This window comes from Melanerpes formicivorus, unplaced genomic scaffold (genome assembly GCF_026170545.1).
Source record: "Melanerpes formicivorus ecotype bairdi unplaced genomic scaffold, bMelFor1.0.p_v2 SCAF_121, whole genome shotgun sequence".
Taxonomy (NCBI): Eukaryota; Metazoa; Chordata; class Aves; order Piciformes; family Picidae; genus Melanerpes; species Melanerpes formicivorus.
The window spans coordinates 89353-115443 of record NW_027142473.1 but is presented as its reverse complement, the minus strand read 5'-3'; the positions used below and the strand labels follow the sequence as shown (position 1 = coordinate 115443).

Below are 26091 nucleotides of genomic sequence, written 5' to 3'. Positions count from 1 at the left end.
GGTCAGCAGTGAAAGAGGAGAGGCAATGTGAAGACTATCACCCATTGAACAGTTCTAACAAAGGGGCTGGACATGACAGGACTCTTCCTCTGGGTGTGAAGTGTTATGCAGAGCTGGTGCCTAGGCTGGTGCAAGAGGGAGCAAGGAAAGGCAAATGCAACTTTCTCTATCAGTGCCTACTTCCCTGACCCTATTAGATGCTATCCCCCATGTTTTGAGTTTTAGCTGTCTGATGCTGCAGCTGTTTCCACTGGATGCTTTATGTGTCCTCAAACACCTCAGTGACCTCACATCTTGCATTCTTCCTCCCTACATTAGCTTTCAGGAATCCCTGCTGGTCTCATCTCCAGTTGGAGGACCCCAAGCATTCATTAACACAATCAGAAGATCCTTAGAAGTCCATCAATTTAAGAGGCTGGTCCAGGAGCACCCATGAGCCATGACGCAGGCTGGAAGGACAGGATGGAGCTGAACAGGCTGCATGTGGCTGAATCCTGCCATGCATCTGCATCAGTGCTGGCTGCTGGAGAGCTGCAGGGCTGTCAGCAGGGCAGCTGCTGCGTCGCCTTGCTGGGGAAGGGAGCAGGCAGGGATCTGGTATCAGAGCACTGCCGCCGGCTGCTCAGAGCCGGGCAGTCAGGGTTGGACAGGTGCACGCCGAGCCCTGTGTTACAGCCCAGCTGAACTGATATGTCTGGCATCTAGCACTGTCCTCATGCCTGGCCCCCCGGGCTGACAGGCCAGCGCTGCACAGCCGGTGCTTCCCAGCGCGGCCGGAGATGGAGACTACACAAACACAGGGAGGTGGCTGTGGTGGAGCTGTGCCAGGGACAGATTTGGCCCTGTTTTGCAAAGCAGCTCTCGATCGTGCCTCCAGCTTCATCTGTGAGGTCTCCACCAACCTAGTCCGTGCCTGCATCTCTCTTCCATCCAGCTTCCTTCTGCCAGCCAAACTGTGTCACCATCCTCTTCCACCTGGTCCTCTGGAGATGCTGTGCTCTCCAGATACAGTCCCCAGGCACGTCCCTTTGCCCAGTCTTGTCCTCCACAAGTCCTGCTGAAAGGACTGTACAGATGCTGAAGCATGAAAGCTTGCTGAGGGCTGGTTGCATCTAGCCTAAACAGGCCATCATGGGGAAATTACCCAGCAACTTCTAATGAGCCCACATGGTGTAGCTGAGCTCCTGGGCTGTGCACTTGGCTTTGGTTGTGTTTTGAGGGCTATGTACGTTTGCAGTGATGCACAGACAGAAATAGGCTGAGTCCACTCCTTTCTGTCCCAAAAAGGAACAGGCTCTCTTCAGAAGCCCTATCCTTGTCTTGAAGGCCAGGACAACATGCTTTGCTGATGAGGTGACCTGAATTTCATCACCCCCATATCACTTTTGGTTCTTGGCAGACATGCGAGTCCATTGCTTGTGACTGCTCAATGCTTTAAAAAGGCTGCTCGTCTCTTGGAAAAGAAGAAGAACTTAAAAAATAAGCCAAGACTATTATTTCCATGTTCCAGATGGGGGAACTGAGGTGCAGGAAACAGAGCTGATTACTCCAAGAAGAGCTCATTTGTGTCTGTCTCCTGGAGCACGGGGCTGGGTGGCAGAGCTCACTCTGACATCCTGCAGGGCAGTTATGTCCCCACTGAATATTTCCTCACTGCCCATCAGTGCTGCCCTTGAACCACCCTGAACATGGGAAGATGGAGGTGCCATCAGGCAGGTGATTAGGTGCCAGGGCTGAATGGACAACCACAACATCTAGAATGGTGTGGTGGTTTGAAGTTTCCCCCCCAGCATTAACTTTGCCAGACCAACTCAGTCAGAAGCAAATGAAGCTGTATTTACAAGCAAGAACTACACTACAGTGGAATGCAATGAATGTGCACAACATACCCAGGAGTTACAATATCATACAGGTACTTACAATTAGCAAACAACAGAAACCCTGCCCTGGTCAGAGACCAGGGAAGCTGTTCCACTGCCCCCCCTTTTCCCTTGTCCCAAGAGAGAAAAGGAGCAGATAAAAAGCAGTGGGTTAGACTTAACTAAACAGCTCAGCCGAGGCCAGCTGACAAGCAGGTTCATCTCTCCCAAGTGAAGCAAAACATCAGAGATCAGGAAAGGAGAGAGAGAATTGTTATGGTACAGCCTGTCTCATCCTAGATATTTATCCAATTAATTTGTTTAGAATAATCTGGTTTCCTTTTTACACCCACTAGTGATTTATTTATATTTTTCTATTTTTCTGCTCAAAATCTGTAACTAAATTTTAAAGGCATAGCCTAAACCCACCACAAATGGTTGTATGGACACTCTGATGTGATCATTTGCAAGGAATAATAACCTAAAAAAGAAGTTAGGGAAATGATATTTTGTTTGGCCAAGGTATTGTCAGGAACAAAAATGATCAGGGGGTTGGAGCAGCTCTGCTACGGGCACAGTCTGAGGGAGCTGGGGGTGTTCCACCTGGAGAAGAAAAGGCTCTGGGGGGACCTTAGAGCTGCCTTCCAGTACCCGAAGGGGGTTACAAGAAGGATGGAGCGAGACTGTTTGCAGGAGCCTGCAGGGACAGGACAAGGGACAATGGTTTGAAATGAGAGAAGAGCAGATTTAGATGGGATGTAAGGAGGAAGTTCTTTGCCATAAGGGTGGTGGAACACTGCAACGGGTTGCCCGGTTGAGGCTCCATCCCTGGAGATATTCAAGGTTAGGCTTGACAGGCCTCTGGGAAACCTGATCTGCAGGGAGCTTGGGCTGGATGACCTGTGGAGGTCCCTTCCCACCCAAACCATTCTATGATTCTATGATTCTATGATTCTATGATTCTATTTCACTAAAGATACTTTACAGCAAACAAGTTATTTGTGCTGTTTTGCCATGCATGCTCTTTGTGAGGGTCTCTTTCTGCCCATGAGAATGAAAAATAACACAGCAGGGAAAAGCTTGCTGTCTTACAGTAGAAGGATCTGGGGCAGGGGAGTCTTCTCAAGGGGCTGCTGACTGACCTGAGAATGCAATCCGTTTTAGCTGAAGCACTTGACCAGTGATTTCATGGCAAGGTCTTGGTCCAAGTATGAATCTTTTTGAGATGAAAATGACTGCAAAGAAGGATGATGAAGAGCTGGGATGTTTGGTGCATTCTGCCCTGTAGCTGGATCAAGATCCAAACCTAGGAGGAACATGTCAATAGAAAGGACTTGATGAAACGTGGTTGTTTTCCACAGATTGAGCAGAAAAGTGTTGAAATGTAAATAAATTACCATAGGAGGTAAAAGGGAAAATAATGATGAGGTCTAAATAATCCCATTGGTCTGATACCTAATATGAAGTTAGTTGTACAAACCAACTTTCTCTCTTTTTGACTTCTTCGCTCTAGCTAATAGCAGCTGGTGCTTTTGCTTGGCTGGTGCTGACCTTGGCTGTGTTCTTGTTGTGGCTAGGTACTAACAAGCTACCATCTGCTCTTCTCTTTCTCTTGTCCCATGTACAGGGGGAAGGGGTGGAAGAGGAGGAAGCTGTTGGTAACCCTCTGGTTTTGTCCAGGGAGGTTCTTGTGTTGATTATAAATTGTAAATACATGTAAATTTTGTGTATTTTGTACATATTCATTGCATTCCCTATTTCTAGATTGTAGTTTTGCTTGTAAATGGAGCTTCATTTGCTTTCCAACTGAGCTGATCTGGCAAAATTTTATGTTGGGGCTATTTTCTCCAAAGTAGTTGGGGGATAATTTTCAATCCACCACATCAAGCCAACAGAGTGATCAAGCTAAAATCATTGTTGGACTAAGTGCTCTGAAATCCAGAAGAGGGGAAAAAAAGCTGCATTTCAAGTGGGGAGTAAGTCCTGAGCTGAAGTTGCAGTTCAAAGCCATCAGGCTCCACTTTGGGCAATGCAAGGGCAGCTGTGAGGCTGGGGTACAACAGCAGAGTACAGGTACAGACTCTGCTTAGGAAACCCACCATGGACCTCTACCTGCTGACCATAGCGTCCAAAGCTCTACAATTTCTCTGCAGTTTCTTCATGTATTGATCTTATCTGCCTGTGTGGAAGATGACCACTGCTCTGGCAGTCTCCTTGGGCACCTTTATCCTGTGGAACAGTGGCATTGTTGTGGCAGATGTGTGGGTGCTGTTTTTAACTGTGAAAATGCTTTGGAGTGGCACTGAACCCAGGGGACTTGGATTCCCAGCTCCAGCCTGCTCCCTGGGCTTGTTTTCACAGTGGCTCCCTTCTCTGTTTTCCCTGTATGGATGGAGAAGACAACAACAAGGGCAATTTTATTGCCTGTTTTACCTCTGGAGCAGGTGCTGGTGACTGTGCTGCACACAGCTACTGGCTGAATATTGATTTCCATTGTCAGCAAAAACGGCAAATCCCTAGTGGTGGTGGTTACTGTGAGTCAGGCCACCAGCCACCAGCTTCCTCAGAGCCACCACTGCCATGGCACCTTCCCTCCCAGTGGCAACTGGCCTCTGCATGAAGCCTGGCACTGGGCACAAACAGTACAGCAATGCAAAACTATGGATATGCAGACAAAAAAGGATGCTAGGGCTTTGTCTTCTCGTGTGCTGTGGGGAGTTAGTGAACATTCATGGAATCATAGAATGGCTTAGGCTGGAAGAGACCTCAGTGATAATCTATTCTCAACTAGCCCAGGTTACTCATAGGCCTCATCCAACCTGGCCTAGAACATCTCCAGGGAGGAGGCATCCACAGCCTCTCTGGACAATCCATTACCACTCTCATAGTGAAGAATTTCTTCCTCAGATCCAATCTAAACCTATTCTCCTTCAATTTCAATCCATCTCCCCTTGTTATATGGGGGGACACTCTTGTAAAAAGTTCCTCTGCAGCCTTCCTGCAGGCTCCTTTCAGGTACTGGAAGGCAGCTCTGAGGTCCCCCTGGAGCCTTCTTTTCAGGCTGAACACCCCCAGCTCCCTCAGCCTCTCCTCACAGTAGAGGTGTTTCAGCCCCCATCTTTGTGGCCTCCTCTGGACTTGTTTCAACAGCTCTGTGTCCCTCTTACCTCGGGGACACCAGAACTGGATGCAGTATTTGAGATGGGGTCTCAGGAGAGCAGAGTCAACATTTTTCATAAGGGCAAGTTTTTGTCTTCTGCCTACTTTCCCCATGCCTGTAAGCACATTAACCTATTGCCTCCCCAAAATACAAAGTCTATTCTCTGCTGTTTGGTACTTGTTATCAGAAGAAAAAAATGCTCTTGTTTGCTGGGGAGTGATTTTGGAGTCAGGGGCACTTCTGTCACATCATCCAGCCTTGTGCCTTCCTTGGGGCGGCCCCAGCAAAGCCAGTGTGCAGGACTGCATCTTTGCCTTATGTGCAGAGGCAGCAGCAGCAACGACTGAGCCTAATCCATCCAAACACCATTTGTTCTGTCACCGTCGAGCAGCCCACAGGGGTACTCCTGCAGGAACGTGCCCTCGCACAAATACCTTTCCCCAGCTCCCTGGCCCCTAAATCTGCTGGGACTCTGTTTGCCTGGAGAAAAAAAAAGTAAAAAGCAACATACACACCCCACACACAAGGGGAAAAAAAAAGAAAGAAAAAACCCCAACAACTCTGAAGGCATCCAGTTGCTCCTGGGCAAATTGCCAGCAATTGAGTGACCTGCTGCTTCCCCAATATTGCATTCCGCTGGCATGTCTCTAGCCCTGGCTGACGCCAGCCATCCAGCTCCCCCCAAAGCAAACATTTCCAGTTGGCATCGCTGCCTTGTTTTTCTGAAGAACTGATTCATGCCTCCCTTACAAACTTTTACTATATCCATTTTAAAACTTTTTTCCCCTGCTGTGTGGAGCCACTGGGTAAAGGCTGCTGCAGGGATTGCTCCTTAGACAGAAAAAAATGAGAGAAGGGGGGGTTTGTTTCCACCTCCCTTTGTAGTGAGCATGATAAATGCATTCAGAGCACTCCTTGCGCGCAGCGTGGAAACCTTCTGCTAAAAGAGTTATTCTGTTCTCATTCACAGATAATTGCTCCCCGAGGGGCCAGGGCAGAGCCAGGAGGAGAGATCAATAATCTGGGAGGACATGGATACAAGTATCTGGCTGTGGTGCTGAGTGCCTGCTTAATTTATTTGGGATAAGCTGTTCCTCAGCACTTTTCAGGATTAGACCCATTGTAATTCTGTTATTTAAGGAGAGCAGAAGTCAAATGACAACAGCAAGCGAGGCCGGCGCTGCGGCCACAGCGCTGCGGCCATGGCGGCGCTGGAGAGGAGCACATGCTGGGTTATTTTTTACACTATGGAAAGAATGAGCTTTTGGGACACAAAGTCCTCCCAGCTGGCAAGAGGGTGGCAGGAAGGGAGTGAAGGGACAGCCTGGCTCCACGGTGGCAGCCCTGACGTACAGACTCAGGTTGGGGTTGCTGCTCAGCCAGCTGGGATGATGCATGGCAGCAGAGAGGCTCCCCTGGAAAGGGCATGGATTCACCATTTTGGTTGGAAAAGCCCTCTAAGATCATCCAGTCCAACCATCAACCCAACACCACCATTACCATTAAACCATATCCCCAAGTGCCATGTCTGCATATTGTTTGAACACCTTTGGGGGATGGTGACTCCACCACCTCCCTGGGCAGCTTGTTCCAATCCCTGACCACTCTTGCAGCAAAGAAATTTTTCCTCATCTCTGACCTAACTTTTCCCTGCCACAATTTCAGGACGTTTTTGTCTTGTCCTATCACTTGTTCCTTGGGTGAAGAGACCAACCCTCACCTCCTTTCAGGTCTTCCTTCAGCCTCTTCTCCTCTAGACTAAACACCCCCAGCTCCCTCAGCTGCTCCTCCCCAGCCCTCTTCTCCAGACCCTTCCCCAGCTCTGTTGCCCTTCTCTGGCCCTGCTCCAGCTCCTCAAGGTCCTTCTGGGAGTGAGGAGCCCAAAACTGAACCCAGCACTCAAGCTGTGGCCTCCCTGGGCTGAGCCCCCTGGGCTGAGCCCAGTGGCACAATCCCTGCCCTGCTCCTGCTGCCCACAGCACTGCTGCTCCAGGCCAGGCTGCTGGTGGCCTTCTTGCCCGCTTGGGCACCCCCCTGGCTCATCTCCAGCTGCTGTCACCCAGCACCCCCAGGGCTTTCTCTGCTGGGCAGTTTCCAGCCACTCTGCCTGAAGGATTCTCAGGGTTGTTGTGACCCAGGTGCAGGACCTGGCTCTTGACCTTGTTGAACCTCCCACAGCTGACCTCAGCCCAACCATCCAGACCAGCCAGATCCCTGTGTAGATTCTTTCTTCCTTTGGGAAGATCAACACTCCCATGCAATTTGGTGTTGTCTGCTTCCTGAGGACGCCCTTGATGTCCCCATCCAAACCCTTGATGAAGAGGTTAAAGAGAACTGGCCCCAGTGCTGAGTCCTGGGGAACACCACCGGTGATCAGCCACCAGCTGGAGCTAACTCCATTCCCCAGCACTCTCTGGGCCTGCCCAGCAGCCAGGTTTTCACCCAGGGAAGTGTCCACCCATCCAAGCCAAGGCAGTTTCTCTATGAGGGTGCTGTGGGAAATGGTGCCAAAGGCTTCACTAAAATAGACAACTGCACAGCTTGTCCCTCACCTTGTCACAGGAGATCAGGTTGGTCAAGCAGGAGCTGCCCTTCATCAACCTGTGCTGACCGGACCTGATCCCTGGCTGCCCTGCACATGCTGGCATCAAGCTGACCTGCACCATGACCTCCCCTGGCACCCAGGGCAGACTGACAGCTCTGTAGAGCCCCAGGTCCTCCTTCTGGCCCTTCCTGTAGATGGGCAACACATTTGTCAACCTCCAGTCAGCTGGGAGCTCCCTAGCTTGCCAGGACTGCTGGTCAATGATGGAAAGTGGCTTGGTACACTTGTGTGTGTCTGAGTGGTGCAACAGGTCACTGGCCATCTCCTCTTGCACTATGGAGGCTTCTTTGTGCTCCCCATCTCTATCTTCCAGCTCAGGGGGTAGGTAACCAGTGAACAGCTGGTCTGACTGCTAATGACTGAGGCAAAGAAGGTGCCGAGCCTTTCCCTCATCCTTGATCACAGGGCAAAAATCTTTTAAAGGGTGGCTTGCACTCAGGGAGTGCTGCTGCAGGGTGAGGAGCTAAGTGGGACCCACCAGCTCCTCACCCAACTTGTGGGGGTTTGATCCCATCTGCTGGATTCAACTCTAGACTCCTCAGCACAGGAAAGATATAGACCTGTTAGAGTGGGTCCAGAAGCAGCCACAGAAATGCTATGAGGATGGGATGAGAGACTTGGGGTTGTTCAGCCTGCAGAAGAGAAGGGCAGACCTTCTGTCAGCCTTTCAGTACTTAACAGGGGCCTATAAGAAGGATGGGAACAGTCTTTTTAGTGGGGCCTGTTGTGACAGAATGAGGGGTGATGATTTTAATCTAAAAGAGGAGAGATTTAGATCAGATATAAGGAAAAAACTTTTTATGCTGAGAGTGGTGAGGCACTGGAGCAGTTTGCCCAGAGAGGTGACAGATGCTCTATCTCCAGAGGCATTCAGGGTTGGGTTGGACAGGGCTCTGAGAAACCTGATTTAGTTGAAGAGGACCCTGCTTATTTCAGGGGTAGTGGACTAGACCTTTAAAGCTCCCTTCCAACCCAAAGCATTCTATGATTCTACAAAATTATTTCAGGAGAGAAGAGTCAGGAAGATTTGAGAGCTTTGGAGATGCATAAATAAAGTATAGCATCATTCTCTTGAATTTGTACTTGGGGAGGATTAATGCTGATTTGCAGTTTGGGGATTGCAGCCGTCAATCAAGGATATCAACCCAGGGAAGTTCTCCCTTTGAAGATCAGTAATTGCTCCAGTCCTCCCCTTCTTGTGGACTATTGAGTAATTCTCTTGGCCAAAATGGCCCAGTGCTCATTTCATAGTGGCAACCAAAAGAAAAACTGACAGCCATGAGGTAGCAAAGACAAACGGTGGAAGGGAGAGATGTAGGAAGGCAGGTCCCAGATTGTGCTTATTGGAAGTGATGACAGCAAACTCGTTTCTCTGGCAGAATGAAACCTGAAGGGGAGCATTTTGCTCTTTCAGACTGTTAATGTAAATAAAAGGCACATGGAGGGACGCTGGGAGGTTAGCAATCAATTAAGAGCAGTTTTCATAGTATCATAGTATCATTCAGGGTTGGAAGGGACCACAAGGATCATCTAATTCCAACCCCCCTGCCATGGGCAGGGACACCCCACACTAGATCAGCCTGGCCAGAGCTTCATCCACCCTGGGCTTAAACACCTCCAGGGACAGGGCCCCAACCATCTCCCTGGACAACCCATTCCAGGGTTTCACCACTCTCATGGGGAAGAACTTCCTCCTCACCTCCAGCCTGAATCTCCCCACCTTCAGCTTCATTCCATTCCCCCTAGTCCTATCACTGCCTGAGATCCTGAGCAGTCCCTCCCCAGCCTTCCTGTAGGCCCCCTTCAGATACTGGAAGGCCACAATGAGGTCACCTGGGAGCCTTCTCTTCTGCAGACTGAACAGCCCCAACTCCTTCAGTCTGTCCTCATAGGAGAGGTGCTCCAGCCCTCTGATCATCCTCCTGACCCTTCTCTGGACACCTTCCAGCACCTCCACATCCCTCTTGTAATAGGGGCTCCAGAACTGGAGGCAGTACTCCAGGTGGGGTCTCACCAGAGCTGAGTAGAGGGGGAGGATCACCTCCCTTGCCCTGCTGGCCACACTTCTCCTGATGCAGCCCAGGATCTGATTGGCTTTCCAGGCTGCAAGTGCACATTGAGAGCTCATTTTGAGCTTTTTGTCCACCAGCACCCCCAAGTCTCTCTCCTCAGGGCTACTTTCCAGCCATTTACTGCCCAGCCAGTATTTGTGCCTGGGATTGCCTCGACCCAGCTGCAGGACCCCTGTGTGAGGTGGGAAGCCTGTAGGTGATAGAATACGACACAGGAATGAGGTGCTGTGCTGAGGCTCTTGGCCAGCGCAGAGACTCTAAACATATCACTTAGCTGGGAGCAGCACAGCACTGGGGTTACCCCTTTGAGTTACAGTTTCACCTCCTGTGAACACTTCAGGGATACCTTTAAATTAATAGAAACAAGTGATCCAACTTCAGCAAAAAGAAGAATGGCATGAACCTTTCCACTGACCTTTCAAAGTCTTAAGCGGAGGGCCTAATGTGATCTGCCTGCACTCCTGCAAGGCATTTGATGCGGTCCCCACAATATCCTGCTGGCCAAGGTAGACAGATGGATTTGCTGGGTGGATGTTCATTGGGTAAGGAATTGGCTGGATGGTCACATCCCGAGGGCGGTGCTCAATGGCTTGACGTCCAGCTGGAGAGCAGTGACAGTGGTGTCCCTCAGGGGTCCTTACTGGAACCTGTGCTGTATAATATTTGTGTTGCTGATTGGGTGTTTCAGTGATAATGCTGTAATGCTATGATGTTATATGTGAATTCCTCAAACTGTTTCCATCTAATTTGAATGTCATCATCAAGGTGTAACACATCATCAAGGTGATTGTGTCTCACCAACAAACCCAAGGTTAAATACGCCACAAAAAGGGATTGCTTTCAGTCCATGATATCAGAGGCATTAGGTGAAGGGCCCATAACCTCTGCATTTCCAAGTTGTCCAAACCATGGTTTTCAGTCTACACTGCTTTTCACTGGTACTTTATTAGAATAAACTTTATTAGAATAAACCAAACCAGGTTGGGAGAGACCTTCAAGATCATCATGTCCAACCCATCAACCAATCCAACCCACCCAAACAGCTAACCCATGGCACCAAGCACCCCATCAAGTCTCCTTCTGAACACCTTCAATGACGGCGACTCCACCACCTCCCCAGCAACCCATTCCATAGCGCAATCACTCTTTCTGTATAGAACTTCTTCCTTCTGGTGGGGTGAAGCATGGCAATGGCTGCACCTTGGTGTTTCCATCCATGCTGCTGGCTGTTGCATGAATGTGTGGCAGTTATACCAAATCTAGGAAGCAGCATCTGCCAGAGATGTGCTTTTCTCCACCAAGCCTGATCTGACCTGCCCATGTATAAGGGAATTATGGTTTGGATGGATCCATGAGCTGCGTCTGCAGCCTGGTGGGAGGGGGAAGCTGTAGTTAGAGAAGGCTCCAGCCCATACTGCATAGGGCATGATACGGCTAAGCCCCTGTGGTGCTGATGCCTGGTGAAGCTGTTTCCCTGACAATAGCAGCTGCCTTGCAGGCAGGAGGAGGAGTGGTGCTCGCTGCAAAAGGCTCCTTGGGGCTAAGCCCAGGGCAGCCCTACTGCCTACCAGCCACAACAGCTCCAGCTGTTGGGCAGTAGCTGCTGGGTGTGGCTCGGCTGTGTGCCCTTCTGTGGGCCTGCCTGTGCCATGCCGGCCACCTGGAGAGACACAGTTGGGGAGCATCTCTTATGGCACCAATACTATGAAAATGTTGTTTCTGCAGCATAAATTTGGGCTTCCTGTAAGCACCTGGGTCTTGTACAGCCCGCAGTGTGGAGCCTCACTGCTGAGCTGACAAGGAGCAAAAACTGTCCTCTATTGTCCCCGTTGTGCTGACAGCATCTGTGCCTGGTTCCCCAAGACACTCCAGATCCTTGGGGCACCTGGCAGGAGAAGGGCTGATACTTGGGTTTCTCCACAAGAACCTATCTACTCATGGCATGGTTCCTCTTGATACAATGGCCTGTTGATAGTAATGCTGAGGCCATCTCTGAGATGGAGAAGGGCAGCCCAGCACTGTCTTCATAAAGACACAACCACCTTCCTTTCTATTCTGGACATCATAGGACATATACCCAGTTTCACCTTACTGGGGCCAGCTAAAGATGTAGCTCTCTACAGTTAATGACATGAGAAAACCTCTTGCTGTGTGTGGGCTGTTCTGGCCTCCCCCATATTTTCTTCTCCCAGCATGTGCTCCAGCCAAAAAATTGCTAGTTGATAGCAGACTCGGAACTGTGCAACTCCCTATTCAGTTTCCTAAGTGTCTGGTGGTTGCCAAGCGTGGTTTCTTTACTTTGGATGGGTCAAAACCACACTTCCAAACACCCCCCAGGTCAGATCTGAGCTGTGGTTTGAAGTCTGTTGTTCAAACCCATCCCATAGATGATTTTAGTATCCAGCACTTTCCTGGGGGGCACATAAACACTACTATAACAGGCCTGAAGCTTCGGAACCAGAATACAAAAGAAACTTTTAAAAAAGACACTTAAAAAAAATAGAGATATCCTCTGGTTGTGAAGTCAGTTTCACGTTCTGGGCACCCTGACTCATGGGCTTGACAGCGTGCTTCTGGCTATGACAAACAACTTCTCGCCACCCAAGAAAGAAGAGTGATGGGCACTGTCAACAGCCCATGCGAAACACTGCTGAGGATATAGATGCTTGGTGCAGATTATGCTGCTGTGTCCTACACAAATAAATGGGACGTGGAGAGACCTGAGGTGCCGCGGCTCGGAGCCGCCCCGGAGCGTGCTCCAGCGCCACCTACTGCTCGGCAAGGCTCTTCCTGCAGGAACGCTGAGATTCAGTCACCAGCTACAGCAATACCAGGAGCAGTTCGGAGCACCGTGGTACACAGCCATCAAGTGATGATTATCTTAGACTATATTCCAGGAGAAGGTAAGCATTAAATGGGGTTGTGGGGTAACAAAATGGGAGTGTTGGGGCTGGGAAGGGAAGGTGAACATAGCAAATCCAGGCAGAATCATAGAATCACAGAATGGTCTGGGTTGGAAGGGACCTCCAAAGCTCATCCAGACCAAGCCCCTCTGCAGTCAGCAGGGACATCCTCGGCTAGATTAGGTTGCCCAGAGTCCTGTCCTCACCTTGAATATCTCCAGGGATGGAGCCTCAACCGCCTCCCTGGGCAACCTGCTGCAGTGTCCCAGCAGCCTCCTGGGGCAGAATTTGTTTCTCACATCCAATCTAAGTCTGCTCTGCTCTGCTTTGAAGCCATTGCCCCTGGTCCTGTCCCTTTGTGAACAGTGCCTCTCTTGCAGGCCTCCTTCAGGTACTGGCAGGCTGCTATTAGGTCTCTGTGGAGCCTTCTCTTCTCCAGGCTGAACACCCCCAGCTGCCTCAGCCTGTCCCCATAGCAGAGCTGCTCCAAGCCCCTGATCATTTCCATGGCCTCCTCTGGACCCACTCCATCAGGTCCAGGTCCTTCCTGTGTTGAGGGCTCCAGGGCTGGACACAGTACTGCAGATGACGTCTCCCCAGAGCAGAGCAGAGGGGCAGGATCCTCTCCAGCTCTGGCCACACTGCTTTGGATGCAGCCCAGGCTGCCCTTGGCCTTCTGTACTGCAAGCTCTCACTGCTCATCTCCAGCTTTTCACCTATCAGCACCCCCAAGTCCTTCTCCTCAGGGCTGCTTTCTCTCCCCTCCTCCCCCAGCCTGTCCTGACAGTGAGGATTGTTCCAGCCCAGGAGCAGGACCTGCACTTGCTCTTGTTGAACCTCATGAGGTTCACCTGGGTCCACCTCTGCAGCTTGTCCAGGTGCCTCTGGATGCCATCCTGTCCCTCTGGCACATCACCAGCACCACTCAGCTTGGTGTCCTCTGCACACTCCTGGTGTTGGCTCAATCCCACTGCCTCTAGCAGCGATACAACTATTATACAGCACAGGTTCCAGTAAGGACCCCTGAGGGACACCACTGTCACTGCTCTCCAGCTGGACTTCCAGGGGTGGTGGTTTGAGGTGCTGGGCAGCTGCATTTTCTGTCACCAGGTTTATGGTCATTTCATTAGTGTGATTGTTGGTACCATGATTTTATCTCCTTTCTGTTGTGCTGTCAATCTCTCCTCATCCCAGCTGCCATGGTTTGTCATTTTATTTCCCATTCTCCTCCCAACCCTGCGTGGCCAGTGGGGTAGCAGTGCTTGGGTGTAGGCTAGAGCTCAGCACCCATGTATTCATTTTCTTCAGGTGACTTTTTTCCTGGAAATCTACAAGTGAAGCTTTTTACAGCTTCATGAAATTTCAACAGGAAAGCAAGTCAAGCCCCAGGCCAGACACAGCAGCCTGCTGCCTAATTTGTGTCAGCACCAGGGGCTGCAGGAGGGCAAGGGGCTTGTACTGGAGATGTAGCCCACACTTCAGGCACCTGGGTGAGAATGGGACACTGCCTCTCCATGCAGCCTGTCCCATCACAAGTGCTGCTGGAAGCCTCTTGTGAAGTAAAACGCTCCCAAGCCAAACTGTCACAAGGAAAGAGGGTTGAAGAAGGCCTAGACCTCCTCATCTGAGCTTTGTATGACACCAGTTTTTGCTCTCATGTCTATCTCATCATCTTCATTTTCAAGCTCTGTGTGTAAAAGGGACTCCAAGGTTGTAATAGCCCAGCTCACAGTTGTGGCAAAAAGTTAGGTGGCCAGGGGCAGCTGACTCAGCTCCCTTTCATTACACCAAATTCCAATCCTATGGAGACTGGGATCTCAATCATGGAATCATGGAAAGGTTTGTGTGGGAAGGGACCTTGTAAGGTCATCTAGTCCAACCTCACTCCAGTCAGCAGGAACATCTACAACTTCTGTCTCTGGTGCCAAGTAGGGATGAGATCTCTTGTCCTGAGTGGTGTGACTGAAGGAGCTGTCCTGGAGTTGCCTCAGGGGAGGTTTAGGTTGGACATTAAAAGAAACTTTTTCATGGGAAGGGTTCACAAAGACTGTAACAGGCTTCCCAGGCAGGTGGCTGAGTCCCCACCGCTGGAGTGGCTTCAATGCCTTGTAGATGTGGTGCTGAGGGGCATGGTTTACACCAGCCTTGGTAAAGTTAAAGAGTGGTTGAATGGAAGGCCTTGAAGGTCTTCTCCAACAAATCTAATCAAATTTCAGTATCCAGGAACATGTGGGCATGGCACTCTGGGACATGGTTTAGTGGCCAGGGTAGTGTTAGGTTGATGGTTGGATTGGTGATCTTGAAGGTCTCTTCCAACCCAAGCAATTCTATGATTCCAAGACAGCAAGAAGCGCAGACCCATGTTGGTTCTTCTCCCATCCTCCCTACAAGGGCTAGAAGATATTTTGTAAAGATTACAGAGGTCTTTTTATCAGAGTTTGATAGCAGGTAGGGTGCCAAAATTAACTGTATAGACCCACACAGACACAAAGAGGAAGTGGTTACAGGCACTGCACATGATGTCTTTTAAACCAGATGGGGCAAAAGGCATGAAAATGTGCTGATGGGGGAGCAGTAAGAGATGAGGAGTACATGGCCAAGCAGCTTCTCACATAGTGTAGTATAGTCTGACTGCACTAAGCACTAGGTGCAGTACTCCAGAGTTGGTTTCACCACTGCTGAATAAAGGGGAATGATCACCTTTTGGCCTGCTGGCAGCACTATCTAATGCAGCCCAGCACACTGCTGGCCTTCTTGGCCACAATGGCATGCTGTGGGATCCTGGTTGGCTTGCTGTTCACCAGGACCCCCAGGTCCTTTTCTTGTCAACCTGCTTTCCAGCTAGGTGGCCCCCAGCATGTACTAGTGTGTTGAGGAATGGCTTGAATCTAAGGGACATGGTTCTATGGAACAACTACTTGAGCAAAATGTGTAGGCGGTTCTCCATCTTGTTGTTTACTGCTCACAGTTTGCTGAAATGCCTTAACACTATGACTTGTGAAATGCCTTCTCACTATGACTTGCAACTATGAAAGCTGTGTTGCAAGGTAATGGGAGTTATCGTAATAGCACATAGACCAAACCGCAACTGTAACCCTGGCTGAGATGCTATATAAGCTGTGCTCTTGAACAATAAAGTTGAAGCTTGCTTATCAATCATATTGATTGTGCGGGTCTTCCCTCGCCGTCCTTGCCATAGGATTTTGTCCTGACACTAGTGCATGGGGCTGCTCCCCCTGGGGTGCAGGACTTTGCCCTTGTTCAACTTCCTGAGGTTTCTGTTGGCCCATTTCTCCAGCTTGCTGAGGTCTGTCATAGTATCATAGTATCAGTCAGGGCTGGAAGGGACCACAAGGATCATCTAGTTCCAACCCCCGTGCCATGGGCAGGGACACCCCACACTAGATCAGCCTGGCCAGAGCCTCATCCAGCCTGGGCTTAAACACCTCCAGGGACAGGGCCCCAACCACCTCCCTGGACAACCCATTCCAGGGCTTCACCACTCTCATGGGGAAGAACTTCCTCCTCATATCTAGCCTGAATCTCCCCACCTCCAGCTTCATTCCATTCCCCCTAGTCCTATCACTACCTGAGGTCCTGAGAAGTCCCTCCCCAGCCTTCCTGTAGGCCCCCTTCAGATACTGGAAGGCCACAATGAGGTCACCTGGGAGCCTTCTCTTCTGCAGACTGAACAGCCCCAACTCCCTCAGTCTGTCCTCATAGGAGAGGTGCTCCAGCCCTCTGCTCATCCTCCTGGCCCTTCTCTGGACACGTTCCAGCACCTCCAGATCCCTCTTGTAATAGGGGCTCCAGAACTGGAGACCGTACTCCAGGTAGGGTCTCACCAGAGCTGAGCAGATGGGGAGAATCACCTCCCTTGACCTGCTGGCCACACTTCTCTTGCTGCAGCCCAGGATCTGATTGGCTTTCTGGGCTGCAAGTGCACATTGAGAGCTCCTGTTGAGCTTCTCCTCCCCCAGCACCCCCAAGTCTCTCTCCTCAGGGCTGCTTTCCAGCCAGTCACTGCCCAGCCAGTATTTGTGCCTGGGATTGCCTCGACCCAGCTGCAGGACCCTGCACTTGGTCTTGTTGGACCTCATGAGGTTGGCTTGTGCCCACCTCTCCAGCCTGTCAAGGTCCCTCTGGATGGCCTCCCTTCCCTCCAGGTGTCTGCTGCACCACACAGCTTGGTGTCATCAGCAAACTTGCTGAGGGTGCACTCAATGCCACTGTCCATGGCACCCACAAAGATGTTGAACAAGACATATCATACACCCCTCCCAGTTTCCTGCAAGCTTGCTAAGGGTACACTTTGCCCCATCATCCAATATGCTAGTGAAGGTGTTAAAGAGGCTCAGTATTTACCCCTAGGGTCCAACTTCTAGTTGCTGGCCTCCAACTGGACTTTGTGCCACTGATCACCAACCTCTGGTTCCAACTGCTCAACCAGTTTTCAATCTACATTGCAGGCTGCTTATCCAGCCCATATCTCAACATCTTGTTTGTGAGAATCTTTTGGATGACAATGTGAAAGGCCTCATGAAGTCCAGTTAGACAACATCTACTGTTAATCCTCTGGGACTGAGGCTTTCTTCTTTTATGAGGATCTCTTAAGAAAACCTGAGTCAAGACTTTGAACCACAGCAGCTATGGTCTAAGAAAACTCCAGTGACAAGGGAATGCAGGTGACTGCTGAAACACAAGTGTCAGGAGAACAGAAACCAAACTGACAACAAGAACACAGTGTGGAGCTACATCCTGTCAGGACTATTGCAATGAGAGAAACACATCTGCATAGAACGGATGTCGCTGTTTGGGCTACCGGGGCTAAACCCCTCGGGACAGAATGTAGGTTACGCCCCTCTTCCCCCTCCCACTCCCCCTGTAGGGAAAAGGTAGGCAGGAGAAGTAAAAGGGGCAACAAAAACCTTGAACGGAATTCAGAAGTTAAGAAAGTAAAAAATTAAAGGTGTTTCGGGAAAAATTATGTGCAGAGATACAGGGGAAGAGGATACATACAGGTCTGTACAGAAGCAGATCGCAGGTGGCAATGGATTCCGTGGATGTAGGCCCCACACATGGAGGTAGGCTGGGACCACTTGGCAGCCAACCACGGGGGCAGCAGCTCTCAGGCAGGCAGGGAGGCAAAGGGCAAGGGTGAGCAAACTGGAAATTCCTCCCTCTTATATAGAGGCAGGAAAAGGGGAGGGAATAACCTGATCCCATGACACCCCCGGGGTCGAATTCCCACCCCTGGGGGTCAGGGTGACTCCCTCTGGGGTCAGATTCCCTCTGAGGGTCAGGTTCCTGCTCACCTAGGGGGTTTGGGTTTCCACTCACCCACCTGGTGGCTCTTAAACCACAATACTGGAGCTCAGGCTGGTTGGAAAAGGTGCCAAGCATCCTCAGCTTTGGAAGTTACACCCTCCCAGTACTATGCAATAATTCTCATTGAAGATCTAGGACTCAGGATTTCTCTTCTGGTTCTGCTTCTTGAGAGAGAGAAGGGCCATCACCTTGGGCCAGCACTGCTCTGCAGGCTGACATTGCTTATTACATTTAAAAAGCGATCCCCAAGATACTGGGGAAAGGTCTGGAGAATAAATCTTATGAGGAGTGACTGAAGGAGCTGGGGCTGCTTAGTATGGGGAAGGGAAGGCTGAGGGGAGACCTCATCACTCTCTACAGCTCCCTGAAAGGACATTGTGGAGAGGTTGGTGCTGGTCATTAGTGACAGAACCAGAGGCAACGGCCTCAAGCTGCACCAGGGGAGGTTTAGACTGGACAGTAGGAAAAATGTTTTCCCAGAAAGAGTGGTCAGGCACTGGCACAGGATGCCAAACCTCTTCAGATACAGTGTGAGGACCCTGGGTGTGTCTTGGATGGTGAACTTCTTGGAGGCTGCAGCCATGTTGTCACAGCTGGAACCCAAGCAGAGAGCTCATGCTGAAATGCAGCCTCTCTTGCCCCAGAAGGCCAGACAAGCTCTCGGGTCTCACCCCCCCTGCCGCTGTCTGAAGGCGCCTCAGCCCCATGAGGTGACATGACAAAAAGCTGAGCCTTCTGAAGGCCATCTGTAATGTAGGGGAGAAAGTGACTTCTGCTGCAGACATCTTGGCCTCTCACTGCTTTGCTGCTTCTGATTTCAGGGTAAGTCTGATGGTGCATAAACCTTCCTTTCTTTTTCTCTCTTCTCTTGGGAGGGGGTGGAGGCTCGGGATGCAAAACAGGGCGGTACAAAACACCCTGCTCCAACCTGAAGCCAGGCAGCAGAGGTGGTCAGCCTTTGCTTGCCTAGGAATTATTCCCACTCCCATATTTCAGGATGAAAAAGAGCCACCACCTTCCTGGGAGAGGGTCTAAATGTACCCCCAAATCCCTATGGTAAAACTGTGGCTGGAATGCTGGGTGGCAGGAGGGGAAAACTGGTGGCAAAATCTCAAGCAGGTGGCAAGGAGCTATTCTTGCAGCTTATCGGAGTTTTGCACAGCCCTGAGCACTTTGGGCACACCCTGGCACCACTGTAAACTTGCCTGTTTGTTCCAGCACCATGCGTGCCTGCTGGGTCTCTTGCATGCTGCAAGTGTGGTAGTTTGTGCTGAGGCCAGGTGTGCCCTTAGGGACATGGGCAAGGAGGAGCTGAGCTCTCCCCGTGTCATCCCAGAGGCAGCAGGTGGCTGCCCTGGCTGCACATGGGTCAAGCCAGGATCTGGGTTAGATGAAGTGCTGGGTAGCCAGGGATGCAGCCAGAGCCACACACAGCTTGGAGCAGCAGCAGCTTTGGCCCAGCTCCCAGTGCCTGTTGCAGGGGTAGCAGAGGAACGAGAAGTGCCTGCAGGGCACGCAGGAGGAAGCTGCAGGGAAGAACAGAGCACTTCTCGTCTGATGTGGAGGCCGTTAAAAACTTGATTCTTTCTCCAGTCTCACAGCTCTGCAGCGCTGCCGGGACGCGCGGTCTCGGCGCAGGGCCTGCCGAGGGCGCCAAAGGTCTGCGGTTGCCAGCGCAGGCTGCGGGCTCGGCCAAGCCACAAGCAGGCAGGCGCGGAACTTGCTGCTCTTCCTGTCCCCGTGTCCCAGGTCTAGGAGCCCCAGATCTTGCCCAGGTTGTCTCACTGCTGTGGGACTCGTGGTCTTCTCTCTCTGCTTTACTGCTGTCTGGGTGTCTTTGCTGCTGCCATCATTTGGCTGCCCAGGGATGCATTTAGCATGCAGAAAGTCCACCAGGGCTGGACCAGGTACCCTGATGGCTTCTCCAACCTGTCCCTCCTCCAGTGGACCCAGAAGCCAGAGATCTCCTCAAGGAACTGCAGGTGAAACGCAACAATGTCCTGGATGAGCTGAGCCAAATCTTTGCCACCAGGTACACCTGGCTGAGAGGATGTGGGTTTGGGGGTCAAGGAACTGTAGTTGGGGCCTGGCTGGGGGCTCTGCTTGGCCAAACAGGTCCTGGGCATGGCTGTGGGAGATGCTGAGCTGACTGAGCACTGTGCTCCCCAGTTTCCAGCCACGCCTTGAGGAGTGCTGAAGCAGATGGGTGACATCCTGGGCCAGGTGAAGGGCACTGGCAGTGTCCCTGCCAGCACCTGCAGCAGTGTTGCACAGGATGCTGACAATGCCCTTGTTGTGGTCTATAAAAGGATAAATTAATGTTCAATAAATGGGGCAATTAATTTAAAAAAATTATTAATAAAAAAGAATCCCACAAAAAACAAACATTAATCAAAACCTATTTATAGATTCAAGAGATTGGGTCGTGGAACAGATCCCTCACCAGGAGGAACAAGTAACAATTTAAACAATATGTACAAAACTCCAGAAACAACAAACAGCACTTTAAAGAAAAGCAACCTCGGCACTGAAGCCGGTGATGGCCCCAACGATGGGGGGGAACTCGAGAATTCCCTAAGGCAACAGACCTTCAGTAGATGCTTATGAAATCAGATATTGTAATTACTCACTGATCCTGATACCTCGTGGCACACATTAAGATCTAGACAAACCAAAATGGCCCTGACCACGTGGAAGCTGCAGGAGCACCGTTTCACTTTCTGTTGGTGTCTGCAGCTTATGACTGAGGCAGGATTTGTTCCCAAAGGATTTGTAGCTGAAAGCTTTGTAGAGAGAAGGTTTCTCAGCTGTAATCCTTTTGTAGCAGCACTCACTCCTTTCTCCAGTCAAATGAAACTGTCCTGGGGACTCAGCTCCTCTGGGGTTTCGCCTCTTGGCCCGGCAAAACGCCTGTCTGTCCTTTGGGCTTCACAACGCTGAAATAGCGAGGGGTCCTTGCTGTCTTGTCTGGGTAAACTGAAACACAGCTCAGCTTCCAAGCGAAGCTTGTGGTTCCTTCCAGAGCGTGGACAATTGCAAGACGATGCTCTGGCTCTTTGGGCTGATACTTATAGATTTCCCAAGGCAATAATGGCCAGCAGCAACACAGATCTAGGGATAAAACCCTGGTATTGCAACCTGTAGAAAGCCTTCTTTCCAAACGTGGCCAAAAGCAAACCAGCTGGCTCATTCTGGCTCTGAGACATGTTCAGGCAAGCCTAAAGAACCAGATCTACTAACTTCTGCCTCATTGTCTGATTCAGAGTAATTTTGAGGCTTTTTGTCCATCCAGGACAGCCCTGCAGCCCATCATGGAGCTCCTGGACAGCGAGTGAGTGTGGGGCCAACAGGAACAGAGACATTTCTCAGTGACCCTGACCCACCCTGGGAGTGTGGAGGACCTGCAGGGTCTTTAGTTACTTTGATCAGTTTCACAGAGTCAGGTTTCTGATGAAACAAAAGTGATCTTTAGCTGCCAGGGGCAACTTTGTCTGAGCAGAGACTATTGGAGTCACTCTGGGGTATGCATCTTTCAAGTTTCCAAGCACCTTCTCCTCCCTGTCTAAGATGATTGAAAACCGAAACTACTTTGTAGGGTGGGTTGTGTTTTAAACATCACAGAATAGCTCAGGTTGGAAGGGGCCTCAGAGATCAACCTCCCCATCATGGGCAGGGATGCCTCTCAAGTAGACTCAGCTGCTCTCTCCCCTTTTCCCCAGAGAGGGTTAGAAAGAGAGAAAGAGAGCAAACGTTAATTAAAAGCAGTTAGGCGGTTATGTGTTAGAAGAGGACTTATCTCTTCAGTCAGTCTGGCTGAAAGCCCAGAAAGCTGCAAGCTGCCGCAAGGAAGAAAGACTGAGACTAGTCCCACTGGGAATCAAAACTTAAGGCAGTGCTTCTGCTTCTCCACCAATGAAATTAGTTTAGACCTGTCTTTTGTTTATAAACATTCGGCCATAGTGTCCCTTTGTTAAAGGCACCGCCTCAAACGGTCACAGCTGGGAGCAGAGCTGGGAGCAGGGCTGGGAGCAGAGCCGGGAGCAGGGCTGAGCGGAGCTGGGAGCAGGGCTGGGAGCAGGGCTGGGAGCAGAGCTGGGAGCAGGGCTGGGAGCAGAGCTGGGAGCAGGGCTGGGAGCAGGGCTGGGAGCAGAGCCGGGAGCTGAGCTGGGAGCAGGACTGGGAGCAGGACTGGGAGCAGGGCCGGGAGCAGAGCCGGGAGCAGGGTTGAGAGCAGGGCTGAGAGCAGAGCTGGGAGCAGTGCTGGGAGCAGAGCCGGGAGCTGAGCTGGGAGCAGGGCTGGGAGCAGGGCCGGGAGCAGGGCTGGGAGCAGAGCCGGGAGCAGGGCTGGCAGCAGGGCTGGGAGCAGGGCTGGGAGCAGAGCTGGGAGCAGGGCTGGGAGCAGGGCTGGGAGCAGAGCTGGGAGCAGGGCTGGGAGCAGAGCCGGGAGCTGAGCTGGGAGCAGGACTGGGAGCAGGACTGGGAGCAGGGCCGGGAGCAGAGCCGGGAGCAGGGCTGAGAGCAGGGCTGGGAGCAGAGCTGGGAGCAGTGCTGGGAGCAGAGCCGGGAGCTGAGCTGGGAGCAGGGCTGGGAGCAGGGCCGGGAGCAGGGCTGGGAGCAGAGCCGGGAGCAGGGCTGGCAGCAGGGCTGGGAGCACGGCTAGGAGCAGGGCTGGGAGCAGGGAGGATGGAGACCTGAGTGCCGCTGTCCCACACCGCAGTGCTGAGAACATTGCCGGCGCAAAGCTGCTGTTTGGGGCAGGATTGGAGGGAGGAGGCTGCCCCAGCAGCCAAGCGGAAGCTCTTGTGCTGGGGGAGAGGTCCCTGGAGCTGCAGCACTTCCTACGGCGGGACCCCCGGAGGAGCTGGAGCCCCTTCTCTTCTTTCTGCCTCCACAGCTGGACAAACTGCTCCCTGAAACATGAACTGTCTCTGGGTCATCTTTATTGCCATGGGATGCTGCTGTGTCTGCATCCAGGCTGGGGTTAAACGTGGAGGGGAGAGAGGCTGCCTGTGTCACTGCTGCCAGCCTGCTCCTCCTCCCCTTGCACTTGGGCTTTGGGATGTTTTTGCCTTCGATTTTCACCTGTGCTGCCCCATCTGCAAATGAGGGACGAGAGGATTTCTTCTCTGCCTAGAAAACTCTGTGCAGGCTGAGGATGAAAGATGCAGCAGATGCCTAGGTAGAACTGACTGCAAAGCTACCCCAGCCCAACTCTTCTTTCCTTGCATTTTAAAGCCCTAGGTGATTTCCTGAGAAGCAGCAATTCCTTCAGATATCTCTTGAAAATCCAGAGGCTGGACTGCTTCAGGAAGTGCAGGTAACTAAGGACAGGTTGTCCAACCTTGCCTCTGGACTGAGGGATGGGCAACAACTCAGTGAAGTCAAAGCTTCCTCAGCACCAGCAGGGGGTCCCAGCCAGTGCTGCAGCATTGCAGCAGCATTGCAGCAGCTGGTAGTGTTCCCTGTCCTGGCAGCCAGCAGTGCGTGTGTGCTGGGGTGCCGGCATCAGGCTGAGCCTGCCAAGGTCAGGCTGTAGGCTGCATTCCTGCTGCTGCTTCTGGTCAGTTACCCTTCTGCAGCTGGATGTCTCTGAGCTGAGTGTTTCTGTTCTTCCAGAGACTGGGCCCCATTGTGGGAGTGGGGCAGGCACACAAAGATTTATTTGCCCAAGAAGGTTTGGAGGACTGAGATTTAAGCAGCTTGGTTGGGACTGAGGTTTCCTGAGCGTTTCAAATCTCTCAGGGAGGATCCAGGAAGGCAGCTGGTGTCCTGGATGGACAAAAAGCCTCAAAATCACTCTGAATCAGACAATGAGGCAGAAGTTAGTAGATCTGGTTCTTTAGGCTTGCCTGAACATGTCTCAGAGCCAGAATGAGCCAGCTGGTTTGCTTTTGGCCACGTTTGGAAAGAAGGCTTTCTATAGGTTGCAATATCAGGGTTTTATCCCTAGATCTGTGTTGCTACTGGCCATTATTGCCTCGGGAAATCTGTAAGTATCAGCCCAAAGAGCCAGAGCGTCGTCTTGCAATTGTCCACGCTCTGGAAGGAACCACAAGCTTCACTTGGAAGCTAAGCTGTGTTTCAGTTTACCCAGACAAGACAGCAAGGACCCCTCGCTATTTTCAGCGTTGTGAAGCCCAGAGGACAGACAGGCGTTTTGCCGGGCCAAGAGGCGAAACCCCAGAGGAGCTGAGTCCCCGGGACAGTTTCATTTGACTGGAGAAAGGAGTGAGTGCTGCTACAAAAGGATTACAGCTGAGAAACCTCCTCTCTACAAAGCTTTCAGCTACAAATCCTTTGGGAACAAATCCTGCCTCAGTCATAAGCTGCAGACACCAACAGAAAGTGAAACGGTGCTCCTGCAGCTTCCACGTGGTCAGGGCCATTTTGGTTTGTCTAGATCTTAACATGTGCCACGGGGTATCAGGATCAGTGAGTAATTACTATATCTGATTTCATAAGCATCTACTGAAGGTCTGTTGCCTTAGGGAATTCTAGAGTTCCCCCCCATCGCTGGGGCCATCACCGGCTTCAGTGCCGAGGTTGCTTTTCTTTAAAGTGCTGTTTGTTGTTTCTGGAGTTTTGTACATATTGTTTAAATTGTTACTTGTTCCTCCTGGTGAGGGATCTGTTCCACGACCCAACCCCTCGAATCTGTAAATAGGTTTTGATTAGGGATTTTTTTTTGGGGGGGGTGATTAATAAAATTATTATTTTTTTTTTATTAATTGTCCTGCTTATGGAACATTAATTTATCCTTTTATAGACCACAACAGCTGGTCAGGATATGACCATCAACAGCCTGTGCTGGACACTGGGAAGTGTCCAGCTGCTGCAGAATCTAGAGATGGTTCAGAAAGGGTGAGAAGATGTTTTTTAGGGCTGTTGGCAGTGCCTCTTGTTCCAGCTTGGGTGTGGATCACTGGTGCCCCTCAGCAGAGTGGAGATTGATAGGCTTTTTGTTGATGAAGAGAGGTGGTGGCCATGCTGGTGAGTGGAAGAAGTTAACCTGGACCTGGTTAACTCAGGTGGACCTGTTAAGCCATGCTACTTGTAGGCTAAGGAAGCTGGAGATCATCTGCTGTTAGGATGAAGCCTTAAGTGTCTGCATCATTTCTTGCTGAGCTTGTTCCTCAAGTGGTTTCATGCTTTTATTTCTGCTGCTGCAGCCTCTGTAGTGCCTGTAGGTAGCCTTGAGGTTGGGTGTTAGTGAGTGAAGATTCTCCATGGAGAAATGCTCATGGGCACTGTGGTAATTTTGTGTCTGGAAGGAGTCATCTTTGCTGGATCATTTCTGTAACTGAAGCCAAGCAGAGCAGCCCTGAGGAACTCTGGTGAAAAACACTGGTTTTTCCCCAGGGAATGGAGCTCTGTGCTCCCCGAGTCAGCAACAGCAGCAGGGCAGCCCAGGTGTCCTCCCCTTGGGAAGGATGCCCCAGCCTGGAGACACTGTGGAGCCTTTGGGTTTGCTGTGAGTGGGGTTCTGGCTTTTCAAAGGTCTGTTGCTACTCCTTGCAGGTGAGCTGAGCCATGGCCACTGAGCAGAACCATCACTCCAAGGGGCCCTCTGAAACGCCTGAGGAGCTCCAGAGCACAGTGGGACCACCTGGTCACCAGCCAGAGAGGCAAAGCAGCCTGGAACTGTAAGTATCACAGTATAGCCAAGGTTGGAAGAGACCTCGAGGATCATCGAGTCCAACCTGTCACCACAGACCCATGACTAGACCATGGCACCAAGTGCCACATCCAATCCCCTCTTGAACACCTCCAGGGACGGTGACTCCACCAACTCCCTGGGCAGCACAATCCAATGACCAATGACTCTCTCGGTGAAGAACTTTCTCCTCACCTCGAGTCTAAACCTCCCCTGGCGCAGCTTGAGACTGTGTCCCCTTGTTCTGGTGCTGGTTGCCTGGGAGAAGAGACCAACCCCTTCCTGGCTACAACCACCCTTCAGGTAGTTGTAGAGGGCAATGAGGTCACCCCTGAGCCTCCTCTTCTCCAGGCTAAACAATCCCAGCTCCCTCAGCCTCTCCTCATAGGGCTTGTGTTCAAGGCCTCACCCCAGCCTTGTAGCCCTTCTCTGGACATGTTCAAGTCTCTCAATGCCCTTCTTAAACTGAGGGGCCCAGAACTGGACACAGTACTCAAGGTGTGGCCTAAC

General features: G+C 51.3%; 1 protein-coding gene across 1 annotated transcript in view; it reads right to left on the bottom strand.

The window, feature by feature from the left end:
* Window positions 1-2826: 2826 nt before the first annotated feature.
* Window positions 2827-26091, bottom strand: part of LOC137456322 (protein unc-80 homolog) — a 49123-nt gene continuing 25858 nt past the window's right edge. The window contains exon 4 of the mRNA XM_068167651.1: window positions 2827-3165. Within this exon, the coding sequence (XP_068023752.1) occupies window positions 3153-3165 (13 nt within the window). The 3' untranslated portion in view covers window positions 2827-3152. The remainder of the gene's footprint in view (window positions 3166-26091) is intronic.